Here is a 21,207-nt window from a genome sequence, read left to right on the forward strand (position 1 = left end):
TTAGTAGATGATTAGTGTGTGACACTCAGTTTAAAACATTCATGCCCTGCAAAATTTGGGCTGATTTCTTCACAGTATTCTAATGTTTTGAATTCCTGTTTTCGTGGGTTTAATGAGCTGGAAGCCCAAATTATGTAAAAATAAACAAATAAATACTTGAAATCGTTTAAATTGTGGGCCCTGAATCTATAATCTATGAAAGTTTAACTTTTTGAATGGAATTATGGAAATTAAACAACTTTTCCATGACATTCTAATTTTTTGGAAAGGGTCTGTATATATATTTAATACAAATAAATAATTAATCCACTCCAAATCTTCCTATGCAACTTTGAAGTGAAATGCTATGCCAGTTTCTCTTAAAACTGCACTGAAAACTTCAGCTTTACAGATGCCATGTCTGCTAGTCTGCAGGCTGTGTGTGTCATGGTAATTTAGTGTTATAGAAAGTCATTACATCCACCTAGCGTCTATTACAAGTGGGTTTGTTTATGATAATGGTGGACTCCCTGGCAGTTAATTGGAGCATGGCCTCTATTATAGTGGAGGCCATGATGCGAGGAAATATGGTTGTAGCGCACAAAGCACCACCACGCTCAATCGTCTCTTTCACATGTTTATTTCAAAACGGCACAAAAATGTATGGCATTATTTTTATTCATTTTTTTATCAAGCAGACCACAACCATGGAGGAAAAAAAAACATGAAGTTCCACTATTACTGATCTATATAAATATGACATATAAAAAGACAAAAACAACACCGTGAGGCTTGTTTTTGAAACATTACAAAAGAAATGTGAGTACAGCAAGCACTGATTCTGTAGATAAAAAAAAAACATTTGTAGTTACACACGTATTGAGACAGCATATGTAATTACAACATGTGGCCTCTAGGGAGCGAGCTTTTATACTTCAATGATTTAAAAAAATGAGGGGCGGGTCGTGGGGACAGTACAAGTACAAATACTACACGTATTCACATTATCATAGTAAGTTACTAACTCCAGAATGTTTTTTTTGTAGTGTGATTATGTATTTACATGGCAAAATAAAACCATACACGTGCTACCGACCTCTCGTCTTCTACTGCCTTCACGAACACCAACATCACAAATGATCCTCACATACCAGCAGCAGTGTTTCATATAAATAAATAGTGTAGTGTAGTACAAATCAGTCTGATGGTGCCGAGATGAGGGTTGAGGCTGTGAATAGCATAAGGTACAAAAGGTAGGGAGGGGCGTGCAATGGGCGGTGTGTGCACTGACGTCTTGTTTGAGGCCGACGACTCGGGGTCCTCGCAGGGATCCAAGTGCAGTATCCAAGTGCCGCTATAAATGCTTTGCTCAAAGAGGGTCCGGAGTAAGACAGTCAAACATGCATTAACAAGGGCACAGGCGAGATAAAAGTAGTTTATGGTGGCTAAAAACCTGCAAGTCCGCATCGACATTCGTAGACTGGCTTCATGAGGCCCCGCCCCCTCTTTTACTGGGGCTTGTCCGTCTTGTGTGCGGTGAGGAAGGCCATGCCGTGGGTCCGGAAGTGGGTGTTGAGGTCTGAGGCCTTGTCGAAACGCCGCCCGCACACCTTGCAGATCAGATTGCCATCTGCGTCCTCCAGCCCCTGAGGGGAGGAGGCTGCGGCAGAGGGCGAGACGTCTGGAGAGGCGCGCGGCACACCGCGGTCACCCTCGGCCTGGTTGTCCCTAACGCGGTGAGTGATGAAGCGGTGGCGCCCCAGAGAGCCAGCCGAGGCGAAGCAGACGCCGCACTGCAGGCACTGGAAGGAAGCCGTGTCGGCGCGGTGCTGCGGGATGTGCCGCTGAAACTCTGCGCCATCCTCTGTGGAAAAGCCGCACGGCACACAGCGGAAAATGCTACTTTCTTCCTCTAACTCTCCAGCAGATGCCCTGGTTCTCTTGGTGGGGACGCCGCCTTCCTCACCGTCCTCCGTGGTGTTCTCGTCCTCGTCTCCTGGCTTGCCTGCAGGAGCTGCGCCCTCGCCGTCCTGCTCTGAGGAGCTTCCTGGACCTTCTGCGCCTGTGGCTGCGCGCTTCCTCGTCACTGGGGCCGCCTGAGGAGCCAAGAGGAGAACATCAAGACCGCACCAAGTGAAGTGATGAGGTGAGGAACAGAAAATGTTTGACTTTGTGACTCATAGGGTTGTGAACGATAAACAGATGCGACCGGATATCCGGTTTGACAAGCGAGCGATGCGGCTGCATTGGGAGCAGCCTGCTGGATTGATGAGAATCCGCCACAAATCCTCAGATTAATTGACTGTGGAGACATGCACCGGGTATCGCAAGACTAGCAACCGGGTGACAGTGAGTCTCTGGGATGATTGCCGCACATGCGCCATAGCTTGAAGACCAGAATGGACGTAAATAGCAGCAGCACGTTAGCTAGTCACATCAACACATCAGTAAAGCATATGTACATTATAGCCATCTCATTTTAAATCTTATGTATTATATATTGTGTAAAACAAGGACAGGAACATCAAATGAAAAGCACTAAATGAATACAGACCCACCATCCGCCAGTATGAGCGTGGAGTTTGTTTTTCAGAGAGGTTGCGCACCACAAATGTGCACATTAGCACTCAATGACGTCATAACATCTTACCTTTATGCATTCCCACCTAGTATCAGCATACGGGACCAAGTATGAGGTGAAAGAAAAACGGGAAAAATACAGTGTAGTAGTCTATCGGTGCAGCGTGGGAGAACGTTAGGTGGTGCGTTCAAGGTGCCGTCGAACAGAGTAAACATGAAAAAACTGTGGGATTTGTAACTGTATATTATTTGTTGAATAAAATAATGACCCACATTTCCAAAATTGATATCATATCAATTGACATAAAATTTGATGTCGTTATTTTCAAATTATTTTATTTCACTGCGCCTGAAAGTTTTCCGTTGGGGCCCCGGCCTTGGGGAATGCTTGGGGATACGATGTGCTCTTTTACACAGAAGAATGCCACTTTTATAGAATCGTCTGATTTACTTTATCATTTAAGATGAACATCTGTCAACAAATGTAACCGTAGAATCGTATCGGATCCAATCGTATCGTCTGTACACTGTATCAAATCATTGTTTTTTTTGGTTTTTGAGTCGTACCGTAACCCGTGTAGTGGAGCTACACGGGTTGCCTATCAAGTGGTCTGCCACAAAGAGCTTCCCTAGCATCCCTAGCGGCTCACCTGTCCATCTGTGCCTCTGTGCTTGAGCCGAATGTGTTTGTCCAGCAAGAACCGACTGCCAAAGGTACGCTTGCCTTCTGTGCAGTACCTGCAACAATATCAGTGTTACGCAACATTTCCAAATATGCATCCCTAAAGCCTGTTTTTGAGCACTAAACATAAATCTATGAAAAAGGCTTCACAGCAGATCCAAAAATAAAGCCTGGCTCAGTGGCATCTACATTGTATTGTACGATGTGTGAAATACTGACGCTACTTACTGGCAATGGAAGACTCTTTTGTTGCCCTCGTGAATGACTCTCTCGTGACGTCTGAGGCTGGAGGATGTGCTGAAGTTCCCTCCACAGATGCGACATGGGAACTTTGGTGGTAAACAACACGATGGTTAAGTAGACGTACCAACGTGTTTTCAATCGTAATTAAAAAACCAAACAGGTCGCACACCTTGCCGTGCTCCATCTTGACGTGACTGAGATAGTCGTCGTTGTCGGTGAAGGTGCTCTGACACTGTGGGCACGTCCACTCCGTCTGCGTGCTGGGATGAGCGCCGGCGCCCGCTGCCGTCGGCGCCTCGTAGTCATCGTCCGCTTCGTCGTCCTCCTCCTCCTCGTCCTCGTCATCTTCCTCCTCGTGATCCCGCCCCCAGTCCTCGCCGTCGGAGTTTTCGGGCTTAGTCGAGGGTTTCGCCTTGAGGCTGGACGCGGGGGCTGGGGCAGCGCCGGAAGCGTCCGACGCGGCTTCCTGTTTCGCTGACGGGCCTCTGTGTGCTGTCTGACCGACATTAATCACAAGACATGGCTTTTTAAATGTCACATTTATTACGTAGCGCCTCACAGGAGCACGTCTTGTACTTGGAATAGAACTTAGACAAGGTCATCACAGAGGAACCTTGTTAAGGCCGATCCAAGACATGTTTGCCTTTGCTGACACCACGCTCCTCGTGGGAGGCAAAGAGCGGGCAACACATAAAGGCACAAGACAGACAGCTTGCACTCACGTTACTTTCAAATGTAAACAAAAAAAGCACGGCTGCCGACTTTGATGAAACTGGTGTTTGTTTTCGTTGCGACTTATTCGTTGTGTTTGTGGACAAGGATGAGCAACCCACCTTGATGTGCTCCATCATGGAACCTTTCTGAGCGTACAGCTTGGTGCAGTCGGGACACTTGAACACGTGCACTTTTTGCTTGGCTAAGTGCGTGTCAAAGTGCATGTATAGCAGGGGTTTTTGGGTGAAGACGGTGTCGCACATCACACACTTGTAGATCATCCTGGAGAGACACACCATGGTTGTTAGTGTCGTTGGAGATTGAAGCTCAGCCTGGAAGCTGAGCAGAACTGGGTCACGCATACTTGGCCTGTCCTCCAGTGAGCGTGGGGTGCTGCGTGCTGATGTGGCTCTGGGCACTCGGGGACGATTTGAAGGCCATGGGGCAGCTGGGACATTTGTGGAAGACCTCGCAGTGAGCCGTCTGGATGTGGGACTTGATGGAGTTCAACCCTCCGAACACGACCTGGCAGCTCGAGCACCTTCAAGCATGACACAACCTTCTTTCAGTCTCAAGCATCAAACAGAATCGTGCCTTTTAGGAGTCGTGCGCTCACCTGTAGCCGATGCGCCTTGCAAAGTGCAGGCAGGCCTCCTCCAGGTGGGCCTGGAAACTGGCCTGCCGGGCCACGCCCCCACACTCGGGACACACATGAGGTGCCTTGTGTTTGTGGACCCTCTGGTGGGCCGACACGGCGCATGAGTTCGGCAGCATCATGGGAGGTGAGCACTGCGAGCATGTCTTCAAAAGAACAACAACCGTAACTAACACAGTACACATTATAACACACACGGCGTCCGCCTCTACGACTTCTCACCGAATTGGGCGCGGCTCGGATCTGCTGGAAGTGTGTGATCAGCGCGGCCTTGCTGGAGAACTGCGTTTGGCACTCGGGACACTTGTAGTTGTTGTAGTGAAGACTCTCGGCCTTCTTGCACGGCAGAGGCATCAGCGCTTGAGGAGTGCGGCGCACCTGACGAGCCTGACCGCCCGTGGTGGCGGACCCCGCGTCCTTCATCGGGCTGGAGCCGGCAGAAGTGGCGGCAGGTCCGGGCATGGCGGCAGTGGAAGAGGGAGAGGACGAGGAGGAGGAGAGGACACCTTGTGGAGAGAGGTCAAGTGATGTTAAGGTCCCCTGCTGTCAATGAAGACAATATGTAGGCAAGCAGGCTTCACTACACATCTTCAAATAAAGCCCACAGTTCTGCAAACTACCCGTCAGCTACTGAGGTGGGAGCTGCAAGGTTTGTTTTTCCTCAGCGAATATGCCAACCTAGCATAACGTTGCTGTGAAACTCTGACTAATGTCACCACTGTAGCTCACAAATGTTGCTAATGTTTGTGTCTCTTAAAGCTACAGACACACAGTATTTACACAGTAACACGACAGTATTTTTCTAACACCCTGTTTTAATGTTAGTCACTATTTTTTGTGAGATAATTTGCTTATGTGATAAAAGTGATAAAAACTTCTTTCTGCGATTGAGTTAACTATGACAACATGTGATTAATTGTGATGCAATATTTTAATCAGTTGACATCCCTACTTATTTCACTACATTATAGGGGCAACATATCAGAAACACTCAGTATTAGGGCTGCAGCATTCTGCAAACAATGTGAATTGCAACGGAGATTGTGATGTTTTTGCGTGTGTGCTTAAGTTTAAATCTGTTTCTTTACTGTTGTTATTATTATTATTATTATTACTATTAGACTCCTCAGTGTCTTGTTGTGCTTTAATGAAACTTCCAATGGTCTTTTGCCGTTCTTCATGGGAGGTCCCGGAAGGACAGTTGACTGACAGAAATTGATAGAAAGACTGCAGATAATCAACCAAGTCAAAAACACGGCGTGCTTGTTCACTAGTAATACATTCATGCAGATGATAAAGACAAGTCAACAAAAATGTGGTGTTGGCGAATCGAACCAGGGACGACAAGGGCGAGGAGGAAGCGTCGGCGCTCGGCGATCCAAAAAAATCCAACAAAAAAAGTCGTCGTTTTGAAATTACGGTAGATTTTTGTGCAGTCCCACAGTCGTAGTAGTTAATCAAAATGGAGCATTCCTATCTCTTGACAGCAAGTAGGCCTACTACCTCATAGATATTTTTCCGTTTTTGCTACCTCCGCTTGCCATCACGGTTTAGCTTCCAATATGTGTCTTGTATTCTGAGGATATGACAGCGAAATGTGAATATTTCAGCAAGTGAGTTAGGGTCTTACTGCCGACGGGTGTGACGTCCTGCTGTCCGATCATCTGCTCCACGGTGACAGGCCTCATGACGAGGTGCGAGCACTGCATGACCAGGCCGCGCTCCTTGTGCTCGCGGGCGTGCAGCAGCAGGCTGCACTTGTTGAAGAAGGCCAGCCTCTTGGCGCAGTGGTTGCACGTCACCTCGATGCGCAGCGACCGCCGGTCGTAGTGGCGAGCCAGGCTGCGCTCCAGCGCGAAGGCGTCGCCGCACTCCAGGCAGCGGTAGCCTGTGGCCGGCAGCGGGAGACCCCACTCAGGGGGTGGCGCCGCCGAGAGGTCGGGCTTGTAGCTGGGCAAAAGGTTCTTACTGTTGAGGATCTTGTTAAAAGCCTCCACCAGGCTGGACTGACTTCTGGAGATGACGGCGCCCGTGCTGTTCACAATGGAGGCGGGCTTATTGGACTGAGGGGTGCCGCCCCCACCCCCGTTGACGGTTCCCTTTGTGGCGGTCCTCACACTGATCCCACTGGCGGCAACAGAGAACTTGGGAGAGGAGGCCACGGCAGGCGTGGCGGGCAGAGCCGCAGATTTTGTGATGTTAACGGCGGTGACGGATACCTTGGCCTTGTCGGAGGTGGCCATCTTGTTTTGTACTTTAGTGGCAGCAGCGAGCATGACGCTGCTAGCGGCAAGTGTAGACACGGGGAGGGCGTTAAGAGCGCTCACTTTCTGCTGCTGGGACGCATCAGTCTTTTGAGTCTTGCTGGCCAACGGCTTACGCTCCCCACCTCCTTTAGGGTCCTGAACTTTCCCCCCAGCACCACCTTTTGGGGCCACCCTGGTGACCGTTCTAGTTATCCCGCCCGTAGAGGTCTTAATGGTTTTTATTCGGACCTTCAGGGGCCGTGAGGGAGCCCCTGAAGTAGCCGGTGGGACAACCCCTGCCTCCTCTCCCTCAGCAGGAACAACTTTAGGCTTGCCCTCGTCCACCTCCATCTTCTCCTCGCTGGAGTTTTCCGCCTTGTCAGCATTCTTGTCTGCCGCCTTATCTATCCCGTTGCCCACCTCCATCTCCTCTTCCTCCTCCTTGGGCTCCCTCAGGTCAGCAGAAGGTGAAGTGGAGGCCACAGCCGGGCTGGAGCACCTCTTGGTGGACGCCACTTGAGGAGTGGATTTTGGCATCTCCGGTTCGGGGCTCTCAGGCGAGTCCCTCTCCTCGATGACGTGTTCTGAATGCTTCTCCTCCAGCTGAGGGTTGTCAGTGGATGCCGACTGAGGGGTCAGTGACGTCCCCTGGGGTGTGTCCCCCGATTTAGGCTGTGATGGAGTGGACGACTTAGACTGGTCTGACTTGTAACGCCGGTTCATCTGACTGGAAACAGGTGAGTCCGGGTTCTCCTGGATCACGAGCGGACTGTCCAAATCCGCGTCGGAATCCTCCACCTCTTCCTCCATCTGCTGGTGTTGATACCCAGCCATTTTGGGGGCGCCGTTAAAAGGCTTGGACGTGTGCAGCGGATGTGACGAGAGTGCAGCAGGCGGGGCGGGGAGCGACTTAGCAGGTGGGAAATAAGTCGGGGCGAGTCCAGCAGACGACGAGGGCAGCGGTGCTTTGAGGCCATCCGCTCTCTCCTGTCCCGTGTCCTGCTGCTGCTGCAACAGCTGCATCTTCCTGGCCCGGCCCACAGGGTCTCCAGAACCTGGGCCGAGTAGAGGTTTAAGTCTGTTAAAAATGTTCCCCCCTTGTTTGTTTGCTTTAGCAGAACCAGCACCTGATGTTTCCGCTGCCGCTTTAGGGGCATTCATGGGCCAGGGGGCGCCGTTGGACTGGCTAATGGAGAGCGGCGTGGACACCCCAAAACCGTTGTGGTTGAGAACATCAGATTCTGCCATCCCAGGAGCACACGCTCCAAGACGGGGTCCCACATCCACCCCTGCGATCACGTCAATAGCATCCTGATCGGTGTCCGCGTCCTCTCCACCCACTGCCTCCACACGCACTTTATTTTTGACAATCACACTAACAATGGAGGTGTCCCCCTGGGAGTCCGAGGGGCTCATGGACGACCCCACCACGTTGTCTGTCTTTCCCAAAGGCGCCCCGGTGGCTGTGTGGGGTCCCTCCGCCTCATCTGGGGCAGACTGGATGGCCTCCTTGGCATCTATGTCGGGAATGTCAAACGCCGCCAACAGGTCATCAAAATCTGGGGTCTTCATGTCCCCCATAACGGGATTAACGCCTGTAAAGACAAAACAGTTAGCCAAATTGTATATTGTTTCTTAGCCTGCCATGTAATAATGTACATAAAGCGACCAGACAACAAGGAAAAACAACCTTCGGCGTTGGAAAATGACACTTATGCTTGACATAAAGTGACAGGGCAGAGCAGGCCAGCGTTATCGCTGATGCTAGCTAGCTAAGATGCAATGATTCCTGATACGTTAGCTTTAGCAATCTAGCGCGCTAACAACCAAACCCCTCCTTCGCCTCACAGGTCCGACAATAAATGTACTATGAATGGGCAATATGGTTGCTTTCATGGTTTTAGTGCATATTTGTCATCGACATGGTTAGCATTTGAGTGACCATTCGAGCATAGCAGCGTCGGCTCCTCGGCGCTAACAATATCCCTTTTCCCGACTGAGGCTGGCTAGCTGGCCGCTGTGCTCCAGCCAAGACGGAGAGAAGGGGTCACCGAGCTAACGAGCTAGCGTTCGCCATTTAAAAAGGGGAAAAAAGGCAAACCGGGTCGCTTTGCTGAGGAATGGTGTGACAGCGATTGCAACCCGCAGACTGCCGGGTCGACGATGGCGCAGAAAGTGATGACAGGGATGAGGATTGTCGTTTTTATAGTTCATGCATTTTGATTGTTTACCTGGATGTGCGATTTCCGACTATCCGAGCTCGTTTTCAGCTGAAAATGCGGCGCTTCCCGTCACGTGACCACATACGTCCAACCAGGCTGTTGGCGTCAAAATGCATGGACCCAAAGACACGTATTGTTTTTAATACGCTACATTTCACTTTTACTCATCTTATATTACAAAGAATTAATACCACATTTGTTATTTGTGCGAGAGAAGAAAGAAAAGGAAAATGTCAATTGGCACTGTTGAAATACTCCACGTTTATTGCAAAAAACAAAAGTGAGGTTAATAATGACATTTGCATCACTAATCTTTAAAATTAATTAGTTAACTACAATGTACAGAAAATGTGACTGCAGTCAGAAGCAATTGTTTATTGGGGTGCTTTTGAGTGTCAGAAAAAAGGGTGGTAAATGACAGTCAGTTTCTGATGTAATAGTCCACCATTACGCTTCCCTCATTTCTTCTTCTCCTCATCCTTTTTTCCATCGGGCTTGTTGCCCGTCTGGGAGGCCAGAGAGCCCATGGCATTGCGGATGGCTTCGTTGTTTGGGTCCACGCCGGGAAGATTCTCCAGGACACTCTGCAGGAACTCTGGGTCTTGCATCACGTCATAATCATCTTCCTCCTGTCAGGTAACGGAGACAATGATTTATGAGGAGGAGCATGAAAGGCACACAGGACATAAACAACATAACCTTACTTGCCTTGACAGATTCTGTAGCATCCATTGGTACTGTTGTGTCCATTTCACTATATTCTGTTCACAAGTAAGACATTTTTAAGACTTTAAACAGCAGGGTTGGTGAACTGTGTGTGCTTTCTGCCACAAGTGCAGCTCACCTCCTCCAGCGAGAGACATCTGCATGGCGTAGGCTATCTGCTCCTCCTCGGTCATGCTGCTGAAGTCGGGAAGCACGGCTGCCCCCGTCTCGGGCTGAGGCACAGACATCTTTAGTAAAGCGTCCTCTGATTCTGCAGAAAAACAACAATAATCATTCCATTGCTGTTACATGAATGAGTGTCTCACTGTTCTCCACAGGGTGATCAAGTACCATCTGCACTGGCTGCGGGCATGCCAGCTTCAGCCACTGAAGCTGCAGCGGCTCTGCGGGCCTCCTCTTCCTGCCTCTGTCGCTGCTCCTCCATGGAAACACGCAACGCCTACGGAAGACATGGTAGGGGAATACAACAACATCGTGAATCAGCTCCTAAGATGTTAACTGCACTGTCTCGACACTTACCAGGGCCAGTTCTGGGTCAGCACTGGGGTCCACACCAAACTCAAAGTCACTGGCGCCCAGACCCATCATGGAGCCTCCCTCTCCGGCCAGGATGGGGGAGGACAGCAGAGCGTCCGCCAGGCTGGGCCCGGGCGGCACCGTGACCAGGTGGGAGCCCGTCCCCTCTTTGCCATTTAAGGTGTTGATGAAGGCAGTCAGCTTCTCTGTGTTCACCTCCTGGATGCACCATACAATTGTATATTATCTAACGTCAATAGGTTATGGTATTATTACAATACAATCAACAATTTATATTTAATTATTTGTGAAAAATATCTTAAAACGTATGTCAAATGCTGAAGAAATGAATTTGCCTGGTACTATGCTGTTGGGTAAATAATACAATTGTAATTATACAAATACATCAAATTATATAATGTATTATTTTTATGAGGTATTTATCAATTTTTTTAAATACATGCATCACCTGCTACTCTGTAGCTATCATAAAAAGGTTTTTATTGCAATACATCGATTAATTCATATTTGTGAAAAATATTTAAAAATGTGTATCAAATACTATGAAAAGGAATTTGCCTGGTACTCTCTGCAGTTGCGTAAATAATGCAATTTATAATAAAGTATTAATTATAGAAAAATGTATACAGAATATTATATTTTAAGAATTATTTGTAGAAATATTTTAAAATGCATATCGCTTGGTACTCTATTGAAGTAAATAATATATAATTCACATTCTATTATAGACAAATGTTTTGTGTTATTACAATATTACAGTACATATAATAGAGTTGAATATTTGATGTTTTGGTGGAAAAATAAAAGTACCAAAATGTATTTACCTGGTACTTTGTGTATTGAGTATTATTAGTTACAAATAAATATACTACTTGTAATATATTACTTGAAATATTTATTATATAGACTATTAAATATAATTAAAAATGAATTTTCTGTAGTTTCATGAATAACCACACTTGGCCAGTGTAAGGAACTATAGTGTGCTATATTTATGTCATGTAAATGTATTATAAAAATACTCCTCCTACGCCTTACTTACCTCTTCTCCAAAGTTGATAATATCCACATTCACCTTCTCCTTTTTTAAGCGTTTTGCCAACTTAACAAGCTGCACAAGCAAGACGGACATAAAAAAAGAGAAATAATAAGTCAATTGTGACAACATGAACTGTTATGCTTGACTTCAACCAACTTCTTTTTCGTTGTCCTCCACAGGACTCCCCACAAAGGCGATTATCCTCATCTTGTGGTTTTTACCCTGTCGGTGCTTTAAGGCCAGCTGCGCACACGCGCGCGCGCGCGCACACACACACACACACACACACACACACACACACACACACACGCTATTAGTGCCGGTGCACACAACACGTTTATATTAAAGCTGATGTTAAAAACACACACATGCGCCACTCTAATGCCCGTGCAGAAAGAGATGTTCCCTCTGGGCTGGACAGCATGGAGTTTGGACAGGATGCGGCCAGTGTCTGGTGTCAGTGTGGTCAGGACCTCACAATTACTGGGGCACAACATTGACAAAAAATCAGTAATCCATTACATGTGTACTAAAAATGGATACTATAAGGAGTCACTTACTTTGCCATGGTGATGAGGCCCACGTTGTTTTCTGGATTACTTCGTGTTTTGGAGTGACAAACAATGTTGACGGCGTCTTGCTGAGCTTGCAGCCTCGTTGGTAGAAAGTCTCCATTTCTCATGTACTCGCTGTTGTCCACGCTGGGGACAAAACATTCATTTTATAAAAACTCTAACAGTGATCAAGAACGCTATGTTGCGTTCAAAGTCTGAATAGTATAGTGTGCATCACTTGCTGAGGCTAACAGGGGTGACCATCTGTAAAAATCATTCTCCCCATGCAGTGACTTCACAATGACAGCCGTATTGTCAGTTTAGAATTTCAATTGAATAATGTAAAATGTTGAATATTCCTGAATGCGACAGAACTGTGACAAAATAAACATGTACTTTGTTGACAAAGCATCTCTCTTTCCGCTAGCATTAGCTAAATGACTCAGCCGCTGCGGCTTTGTGACATTTAACGCCACTTATTAACACCGAACTTAAAGCTACGACGTATGAAGAACCTGATCTCATATCAATCTACTTACGTGAGTCGTTTAGAGGCGATCAACTGACTTAAAAGTAGATAAATATCCTCCTTACCAGACCATAGTACTTTCCAGCCCCATTTTGGAAACTTCTTGTTCCTGTCTGCTGTGTTCATACAAGCCCACGTCCTATTGGACAGTGACTGAGCAAGGTTGCTACTGATTGGCCACATTGTGTAACATCTTGTAAGTCATTGGTGGACGAGCTTTAAAAATACTTACTATATGATATGATGCAGAATATTAAATGTATTCAACAACATTTATGAAACAATAGTAAGTCCAAATCAATCAAGAGAGAAAAAGACATATATGAAAAGTCAATGCAACTTTATTTACAAAGTACCATAAATGCAATATAAAGTCAAATGTTCAATACCGTCACAGTGTTAAGCATACATTTAAAAAAGATGAGCAAGAATACAATAATACACTGTAATAAATATTTAGGTCCATATAGTAAAATAAGGCACTTTCTACAGGATAAATTAGTCATAACCCCAAATATTGATTATTCTCTCAATCAACTTAATGTATTGCACCCTTTCCAAAGCCTTTAAATTGCGTAAACAAAACATTGCATTGCATAGCATTCAAAGAACGACTCAATAAATAACTGCTCCTTAATGTTATTGTATGTACAGTAAATTTTGTACCTTTAGTAACACAACAGTGTTTACAGATATTAAAATTGTAAACATATGAATTTAAGATGATTAAAGGTTTCACACTGGAATAAAACAAACATGATATGTACATATAGAAACTATGTAAGCCTAAATGTGGAATGCAGTTGTTTTTAGTGCATTGTATACATTATTTCCAATGTATAGATAATATTTGGTTATTTTAGGCACTTTCATAATAACTTGCATTCAATCTCGGCACTTTTTCCATGTGAATATTGCTAGCTTGGTCCATTTATTTTTTCCCCTACATGGCTTAAGAGGCAAAAATAAAGCAAGTCGTCACTCAATGAGTCCATGTCTAACACCATATAACGTCTTGTCTGCCTTAGCTAATTACACCAAGGGCAGGAATACTCTTTGATTGGGCGTTAAACCATTCCTCTGAGATAAGCAACAGTCTTACATCAAGCTACAGCGCTATCTTAAGGCTCTCACGGAATCAAAGTGCAGTAAAAAAGGTTAGAATGACTGAATGTATTTGTAATGTTCATCAGCACACTTGGATGAGGAGATCAGCTTGTTGCATTCTCAGCACTGGCTGCATTGGATGTAGTTGCCACTTTTACACCTGTCCAACCAAGCAAAAAGAAGACAGGCTTCAAGATTCAGTGGCACAAGCAGATAAAACATTCCAAGACTTTATTATGGAAACTACCTTGCATGCTGGAACCTGCCAGAAGGGCTGAATGTAAACCATCTTACCGTTGTCTTGGCCCTCGCCTTCTTTGCCGTTCTCCTTTTGGGTCTTGACGGGCTGCTCGTTCTGGTTTTTGCTGCTGCTCGCTTCTGCCGACGGAGCTCCGGCGCTGTCCGACTTCCTGAGAGTGCTGTGTCGCCTCTTGGAAGGGGATGTCTTTACTGTAAATAAAAGATAAAAAGGCACTGAGCGGCCAAGAAAACAAGGGGAGGTTCATTATGTTTAGTTCTTACATTGGACTCTCTTGAAGACAGTGTTGCACATGAACTTCTGGAATCGTTCCGCATAAAAACCCGGTCTGTGCACTGACACTGTATCCTGAAAGAGTGATAATAATAAAATGATGTATTTATTAGATTTGTAAAAGGCGCCATACCCCATCTTGAACCAGAGATTTCCACGTGTGTTCCAGCATCTTGATAAACCTGAGAGACAAAAACGTACACATTAGAGTGGAACACTCAAAAGTTGAACCATTTGGAGTTCACACAAAATGTACAAAAAAGTATTCCTCAAAATTCTCAGGTCGTCACAGAAGAGTACTAGTAATGGCACAAATAGTGTGACGATAACCATAGAGCCAGAAATACAAATTACAGTGACAAATCCATAAGACTTCATGCAAATCCACTGTAATTATACACTACACCAATGGTTCTGAAACCTTTTACACCCAGTACCACCTCAAAAATGCTACCTCCGCTTGCCATCACGATCGCGCTTCCAACATGTGGTTTTTACTTGCAGGTGGTGCATGAGGTGAGTTACACAGTAATATCCAAATGTGCAGCGTTTTAAATTGTATCGTTGCCACCATTACTTAAGACTAACCTGTCTTACTTGTTGATAGTAGGAGGACATGATATTTTTGTTGAATATTGATGGTTATGATTTTTTTCACCTTTTGTTGAGACACAAAATATGGCGCTTTTTCTATAACTTGTATTGCATACTACAGTATTTGTCTTATTTTGCAGTGTTTATTTGTGAAATACATCCAATGGCACCACAGTAAGAATCATAATGTGTTAATTCACGTCATCACACACCAGAGGGGACCTGGCACGAGTTTGAGGGAAGAGCTGCTATTGGTTGATATCGGTAATGAAGTGCCTAACATTATGGGTATATCAGCAAGAAAGCCAATATCGTCTAGCATCTCTAGTTATGCTGGATCGTTTAACCCTGGAAAAAAATTCCTGTACGGCAAATTCATTCACAAAAATCATTTGGAACTCGGAAGTCATGCCATAGATTGTGTTTGACTTTGGAGGTTCCGCTGTACAGCAGTTGCATGACCCATAAAGACAAATTAAACACAGGAAAAGGTGAAAGTCATGCTCACCTGTATGACTGCAGAATATCAATGATGCCAATGTACACTAGCAGTCTTTCGCCTTTGGAGTTGCGTGCTGGAATCCCTCCCGTGCTGCCAGACATAATAATAATAATAATAATAATAATAAGACATTTTGTCAACTTATTTCTTTATTTTCTGTTGACATCCTCACGGATCGTCGCTGTCCGTCGAGCCCAGGCTCCTTCCTTCCGCCTGGATGGCCTCCATGGGCGTGTTGTACAAGAACTTCTGGTTCTGCGGCTTCCTTCTCGGGGCGGCCGCTGACTCCCCTTGCGCCAGCTTTCGACTGGCCTGATCGATGATGTGAATACCAACCAGGAGACTGTAGTCCATGATCTTAAAACTCTGCAAGACCTGACCATGGCATGGAGGTACATGAGCACACAAGGAAATACCAGGGTCTAATGTTTATCGCTTCTCACCAGGCAGTCCCTCTGGACTGTTTTGCAGAAAGCGTTGTACATGTCGGCGTCCAGCAGCATGCCCTCCGGCATGTCCTGCAAGAAGTCCAGGTCCTTGTAGGTGGGCAAAGTCTTGGCTCTCTCCTTGGAGGAGGCGCGGCGGTTGTAGGTGGAGCCCTTGAGGTCGAACTTGAGATGCAGCTGGACGGAGGAGGGCAGCAGGTTGTTCATGACCACGATGCGGATGTTTGAATTTGAACCTCGCGACTGGATGCAGTAGAGGCCGTAGAACTTGGGCAGTAAGGTGCGCTTGTTCTGGTTCAAGTTCTGGAGGATGGTACAATGGGGGCAAAGAAGACACGTTGCTGAAATTGGATGCAGATGGGGCTTATCGTATTTGCGCCACCTAGTGGCTCAGTTGGGAAATTACACATTCATCAACCTGTTGACAAAAATGTCGAACAGTTGTCAAAATTTAAGAAAGAGATGCCACTTTTGGCCCAGTTCTTTCACTAAATGTACACACGAAAAACATCAGACTATAAAAAAGACTTTAAATGTAATGCATTGGTGTCCATTTTCAAGGGAATGTGACATTTAAAATAATAAATAAAATTGAACAGGGACCACTGTAGAACATTACAAAGGAGGATTCTACTTTTTTTTTTTTAAATAAAGTGTATATGGTGTAATTCTAAAGCACAGTTACACCAAATTCAATTACAGTTCTTACCAAATTAAAAGTAGTCCCTCATATCCTGCCTGCAATATACTGCAGAATCCAATATGGCTTCCATGTGCAAGCTCGTCTTACCATGAAGTATCCCGGGAGGAGCTTCTGCAGAAATTCGGCCTCTTTGCGCTGCACCGTCTTAATGATGAACTGATCGTCGTTGGAGAGGTAGAAGAGTGAGCCGCTGGCTCCCGGGTTAGACAGCTCAATAAGGTCCTCGCTGCACAGAGAACACTGGAGCCGCCACGCAGCAGTCAAGAACACACGTCTCTGCTTTGTTGTTTTAATGCAGTAAAAACAAATAAATAAAAATACCATGTAGTCATCAGGCTGGATGCAAAACATCTCCCTGAAGTAGCGGAATGCCATCGGGGCGTAGGTCTTGAAGGTGAAGTCTCCATAGTGGTGTGCGGGTGTGTGGCTGCTGCCTTCACTGGCAAGCAATACAAGACAGCATTAGACCACAAATGACACTTACTGCACATATAACTTATCTTAGATCTTATATTTCAGGCGACCCACTCAGGGAAGTAGATGGTCTCCACCTCTTCAAAGTCCTGCAGCAGCACGTCTCTCTCGGGTTTCTGTGCCAAGCTGCACACGGTGTGGGTGATGCCCAACTGGATGGAGCCTTGCAGGGCCCAGGAGGGCGTCTTGAGGATAAAAGGGAATAGTAAGCTTTAAGAGGACAGGCTACACTGGCAGGTAAACACACCACACACAAGAAACATTCACAGTATGTATCGTTAATTACCCTATTCTCTCCGATAGGGGGCGGGAGGACTTTATTGAATGAACTGCAGAGAGTACCAGGCGTTTAGGTAAGGTAGTGGTTCCCAAAATGAAGCCATGTATGATATAATGCATAATATAAATGAAGTCTTCAAGAGCAAACACTCGTAATTTACAAAATAATAATCCAATTTACTTATTTGTTCACATAATGCGCACAGCAATGAACAACTTCGTGCTCTGTCTCCTTTCTGCTCAGTTCTCTTTGCGCCGTGAGGCGCTCAGGCACGCTCGCAATTGTGAGAGTTAGGCGCCAATTGTTTTTCATTTTTATTCACGTGCTCCCTGTGACAATTGGTGCACCCCTGGGGGTACGCGTACCCCACTTGGGGAACCTAGGAGGTAAAGTGTACAAATTCATAACAATCTATTTTTCTCACAAATAATACATTATAATGACAATAATAATATTTTGTATATTTCTATAAGAAATAAATGTCAAACATATTGATATTTACTGTCGAATTTTCTAAAATTATTATTTTGGGCAAATTCTTAGCTACTTTTTCCTCGGTTTTCCAACTCCATAAATCAGCTTTACAGGTGCCACGCAGATGTGCAGAGGCCCCCCCCCCAAAAAAAAAAACAAAGAATAAAATGAAACAAGACATTTTTATTTCCAAACCCTTGTGCTTGTTTTCTTAATTTATTTAAAAGGGACAGAGCCTCACATTGATCAACATCTGTATTAAATGTAAACACAAAACAACATAAAATATAAAGTCTGCTAGTTTAAATCTGTAGTCCTCACTTTACTTTTAAAAGGCAACAAGAACAACATCAGTGCAAGCAGTGGTATATCATGCGTAAAAACATTCCATTCAATGTGCCTTTAATGAACTAACTATAACTATAATCAAGGCCATGATTGTGAAGGCTCATTCCTTTAGACATTAATCAGTCAATGTGGTCTAACGTCTCACCTTTTTGTACACAGTCACCCCACTCTGATCCACTCCACGGTGACCAATGGTTTTCCTCGCCACCGCAGCGGGACCAACTGCTGGAATCTATCAGTAAGGACAACATAGCTGACACGTTTGCCACGACACACACTCTGCAAATGTGTCATTACAATATGTGTTACCTCTTTCGTGCCCTCAGTTGAATCTGGAGGAAAAATGGGGAAACAGTCTGGGGTTATTTATAGAGAATTGGGGGGGGGGAAAGGAATCACATGCCTCATATGGAAAGAAAACAATGTGCTGGGCTGTGGCTCAAACATGCAGACACACCTTGCTCACTTCCTATTACCCATCAGAAAGTAGAACCCACTCTGCAAGTCTTTGCCACATCAAAACTTTTGTTAAGAATGTTATTGTTCCTCAAGGGAGTTCTTCATGGCACTTTTTGTTGTTATTTATTGTTACAAAAATAAGAAGGTATCTCCTTAGCTGTTTGTCCCATCGACACAGAGAAAAAAAATATTCTTATCTCTTCCTTTCAGTGGTAATGTAAAGTGAAACTTACTTCCAGCGTAGCTCTGCAGCCCCTGGGGTTCCTCTGCCTCTGCAGCCGTGGCCATCCGTACAAAAAATGTTTTTGTGCGTGTTAAAAAGGCCACACTCCAATTTTGTAGTGGAAATGTATGGAAACTTCTAGCGACACAGCGCAAACTACAGGCAGACTACATGTCACACGTTGCGTCAATTCGTCAAAACTACTGTTAATGGTCGAACTTTATAAACGCACCGGACGTGCAAAACTAACTAAAGACAGAAAACTCACCAATAAACTTTTACATGATCGCCATTTGCAAATAACAACAAAGCATAATTTTGTAGTACAATAAAGCGTCTCCTGTCACGATGTTCGTAAACAGGGAAGCAATGCGGAAGTAGCTGACGTTTGTCGATTCTCCAAACAAGAATACAGCTTCCGGTGTGTTATTATTTCAGTATAAAACACGGCGGGAATAATACTTGCTTAAGCGGACTAATAAGGCACATTATTTATGCCAGGCACTGGCATAAATAGTAAAATATCAAAGTCATCAAACAGTCAAATCCATGTTTGTTTTTATTTGTTTCTACCATTAAAAGCATGCTACCGTCCATATGTGTGTTTTATTTTGGAAGCAACAGGCTGTAACTGCGGAACTACAGTACTTTATACGCACATGTTCCTTTTCATTGAACTATCTCAAACTTTTTTGAAAGACACAAAAAAGATAAGTCTTCACAGTTGAAACGACCTTTATTTTGTGTTTAGGTACACATTTTAATTCAAGGCCAACAGTAAACACCTTTATGTGTGTCCACGTGCCACCCGAGAATTTTGACACAAACTGGGACCTCTTGTGGGCACATTTATGGATACATTAACAGAATATGTACGCCCAGGCAACATCATTCCTGCTTGATCAGTTCAAGGCATCATTTCATTCACATTTCATTGAGTTGTGTTTAAAAACATTCGTTTTTGTTAACTTTTAGCATGAATTTGCCTCAAAAGTGAACCCAGTCTCTGCAGGTATTACGGGTGCGGTGTAGCCTGGTGTTGGGTTGTAGTCTGGGTTAGGCAGCTCACTGTCAAAACAAGACCACCGTTCATCTCCTTGCTTCCTGCAGCACTCGTAGGTGGCAGTCATGGTGCTGTACTCCTCCCTACAGAACTGGGACAGGGCCTTTTTCCACTGATGATAACATAGATTGGAATTATTTTAAGAGTAATTTCATGTTATATTTCAGTCATTAGACTCACAGCTTGCCGGGTACAGCAGAGGATGGTTGCGTTCGGGTCCTCTCCCTCCTCAAGACAGCACAAAGTGAACCACTGCTCCAAGCGGTTGATAGCCTTCCCGCGGCGCCGAAGGTTGCCGACTCCGGACCTCGGGAAGATGCTGTCTGGGTACCTGGGACGACCTTGACCCTGATGGCAAATGGCAGCCAGGTTCTGAGGTGTGGGCTGGGCCGGCGGGAAAGGTATGAGCAATTTTGTTGACGTTACTCTGGCATCTGAAGAGAACAGCAAGAGAAATTAATCGCCAAGCAGTCAGTCCAATTCTAAAATGGAATTACCTGCAAGGTTTCCATTGTAAAGAATCAGCATCAGAATCCCAAATCCTTGAAGGGCTCCTGCCAAAGCCATAGCTGGATCTTTCCTCAAGAAGTGTAGACCTAAAATGCAGCCAGTGCACTAGCATTCAGCTTATATTCGTGATGGGGGGGAGGGGGTGAGGCTGTGGGTGGGAGATGCTCCGAAGTGAGGGAACAAGTGGGTCAGCTTGACATTCAAAGGATGACACAACAAGACCCAACCTATCTGCTGAGCGTGCAAAAGCATCATTCTGTTTTCCATTAGCATCGGTATTGACAAAAACATGATGGGAGAGCTACATTCATGTAAAAAAAAAAAAAAAAGATGGAATTAATACAATTTTGCCTATAAGCCAGAAAAAGTAGTGCTTTCTTTTGATGACTTTTATGACTTTTATTTCCAAAAGTCTCATTGTATATCCCTTAAACGTGTTTACTTTAACCTGTTATTATGTGTTGCTATTTACCAAGTAGCAAAACCATGCAGCAAAACAATATTTTTCCTGGTTTTACGCTTGTGCAACCACTTGTTGCTAGGCAGATTTTGTATAGAGACCATTTTTTTGCCCCATTAACCAAAAGAAAGAAAAAACCCGACATGTCAGTCACACCCAATCATGTTTATTTCCTGTAAATGCTCCACTTAACGCCTCTATTCAATTAATCGACCAGTCTCGTATAGTCGCCGAGCGAGTGGTTTACAGAATTAGGTAAAAAAAAAAAAAAGCCCTTTGGCATTAACAGCTGTGGCTGTAGGCAACCTCCTGATGTTGTTTTATTA

At 45.1% G+C, this 21,207-nt stretch overlaps 4 protein-coding genes and 1 non-coding gene across 6 annotated transcripts; all 5 read right to left on the reverse strand.

Moving 5' to 3' along the window:
• Positions 1–610: 610 nt before the first annotated feature.
• On the reverse strand, positions 611–9,431 carry znf687b (zinc finger protein 687b). 2 transcript variants are annotated; one of them, XM_054763972.1, is made up of 10 exons: positions 9,331–9,431; positions 6,484–8,694; positions 5,076–5,359; positions 4,815–4,999; positions 4,563–4,739; positions 4,318–4,480; positions 3,654–3,980; positions 3,470–3,570; positions 3,210–3,297; positions 611–2,075 (listed from the first exon to the last, which is right to left on the reverse strand). In XM_054763972.1, the coding sequence occupies exons 2-10, from the start codon at positions 8,678–8,680 to the stop codon at positions 1,488–1,490; spliced, it is 4,110 nt and encodes a 1,369-aa protein (XP_054619947.1). In that variant the 5' UTR covers positions 8,681–8,694; positions 9,331–9,431; the 3' UTR covers positions 611–1,487. The 2 variants fall into 2 exon arrangements, with proteins under 2 accessions (XP_054619947.1, XP_054619948.1); XM_054763973.1 differs by lacking the exon at positions 9,331–9,431 and adding an exon at positions 9,201–9,328.
• LOC129173712 (small nucleolar RNA SNORA13) lies at positions 4,053–4,183 on the reverse strand. Its single transcript, XR_008567289.1, has one exon. It is a non-coding gene; the product is annotated as a small nucleolar RNA SNORA13 (small nucleolar RNA).
• Positions 9,432–9,547: 116 nt separating the features above from the next.
• psmd4a (proteasome 26S subunit ubiquitin receptor, non-ATPase 4a) lies at positions 9,548–12,842 on the reverse strand. Its single transcript, XM_054763975.1, has 10 exons — positions 12,772–12,842; positions 12,184–12,324; positions 11,992–12,106; positions 11,780–11,866; positions 11,627–11,695; positions 10,567–10,782; positions 10,378–10,486; positions 10,166–10,297; positions 10,030–10,082; positions 9,548–9,950 (listed from the first exon to the last, which is right to left on the reverse strand). Exons 1-10 carry the CDS (start codon positions 12,795–12,797, stop codon positions 9,780–9,782), a joined length of 1,119 nt encoding a protein of 372 aa, XP_054619950.1. The 5' UTR covers positions 12,798–12,842; the 3' UTR covers positions 9,548–9,779.
• Positions 12,843–13,029: 187 nt separating this feature from the next.
• On the reverse strand, positions 13,030–19,218 carry LOC129173249 (phosphatidylinositol 4-phosphate 5-kinase type-1 alpha-like). Its single transcript, XM_054763974.1, has 13 exons — positions 18,859–19,218; positions 18,476–18,498; positions 18,312–18,398; positions 17,119–17,249; positions 16,912–17,029; positions 16,678–16,830; positions 15,885–16,190; positions 15,614–15,816; positions 15,448–15,531; positions 14,479–14,527; positions 14,336–14,420; positions 14,108–14,263; positions 13,030–13,973 (listed from the first exon to the last, which is right to left on the reverse strand). Exons 1-13 carry the CDS (start codon positions 18,911–18,913, stop codon positions 13,918–13,920), a joined length of 1,506 nt encoding a protein of 501 aa, XP_054619949.1. The 5' UTR covers positions 18,914–19,218; the 3' UTR covers positions 13,030–13,917.
• A 447-nt stretch (positions 19,219–19,665) lies between these two features.
• Positions 19,666–20,492, reverse strand: LOC129173364 (extracellular matrix protein 1-like). Its single transcript, XM_054764194.1, has 3 exons — positions 20,409–20,492; positions 20,092–20,345; positions 19,666–20,023 (listed from the first exon to the last, which is right to left on the reverse strand). Exons 1-3 carry the CDS (start codon positions 20,476–20,478, stop codon positions 19,820–19,822), a joined length of 528 nt encoding a protein of 175 aa, XP_054620169.1. The 5' UTR covers positions 20,479–20,492; the 3' UTR covers positions 19,666–19,819.
• Between the last annotated feature and the right edge of the window lie 715 nt (positions 20,493–21,207).

This window comes from Dunckerocampus dactyliophorus, chromosome 20 (genome assembly GCF_027744805.1).
Source record: "Dunckerocampus dactyliophorus isolate RoL2022-P2 chromosome 20, RoL_Ddac_1.1, whole genome shotgun sequence".
In the NCBI taxonomy this organism is placed as follows: domain Eukaryota; kingdom Metazoa; phylum Chordata; class Actinopteri; order Syngnathiformes; family Syngnathidae; genus Dunckerocampus; species Dunckerocampus dactyliophorus.

Excerpts from the sequence above, each read along its gene's own strand:
- psmd4a (XM_054763975.1), bottom strand. The coding sequence starts at position 12,797 with ATGGGGCTGGAAAGTACTATGGTCTG. Across the intron at positions 12,325-12,771 it reads CTGGAAAGTACTATGGTCTG|CGTGGACAACAGCGAGTACA; the intron begins GTAAGGAGGATA and ends TTTTGTCCCCAG. Across the intron at positions 12,107-12,183 it reads GGCCTCATCACCATGGCAAA|TAATTGTGAGGTCCTGACCA; the intron begins GTAAGTGACTCC and ends GTTGTGCCCCAG.
- LOC129173249 (XM_054763974.1), bottom strand. The coding sequence starts at position 18,913 with ATGGCCACGGCTGCAGAGGCAGAGGAACCCCAGGGGCTGCAGAGCTAC. Across the intron at positions 17,030-17,118 it reads GAGACCATCTACTTCCCTGA|TGAAGGCAGCAGCCACACAC; the intron begins GTGGGTCGCCTG and ends ATTGCTTGCCAG. Across the intron at positions 14,264-14,335 it reads TGTCTTCAAGAGAGTCCAAT|TAAAGACATCCCCTTCCAAG; the intron begins GTAAGAACTAAA and ends TTTTATTTACAG.
- znf687b (XM_054763972.1), bottom strand. The coding sequence starts at position 8,680 with ATGGGGGACATGAAGACCCCAGATTTTGATGACCTGTTGGCGGCGTTT. Across the intron at positions 4,740-4,814 it reads GCAAGGCGCATCGGCTACAG|GTGCTCGAGCTGCCAGGTCG; the intron begins GTGAGCGCACGA and ends TCATGCTTGAAG. Across the intron at positions 4,481-4,562 it reads CTCACTGGAGGACAGGCCAA|GATGATCTACAAGTGTGTGA; the intron begins GTATGCGTGACC and ends GTGTCTCTCCAG.
- LOC129173364 (XM_054764194.1), bottom strand. The coding sequence starts at position 20,478 with ATGGCTTTGGCAGGAGCCCTTCAAGGATTTGGGATTCTGATGCTGATT. Across the intron at positions 20,346-20,408 it reads TTACAATGGAAACCTTGCAG|ATGCCAGAGTAACGTCAACA; the intron begins GTAATTCCATTT and ends TGTTCTCTTCAG. Across the intron at positions 20,024-20,091 it reads TCTGCTGTACCCGGCAAGCT|TGGAAAAAGGCCCTGTCCCA; the intron begins GTGAGTCTAATG and ends TGTTATCATCAG.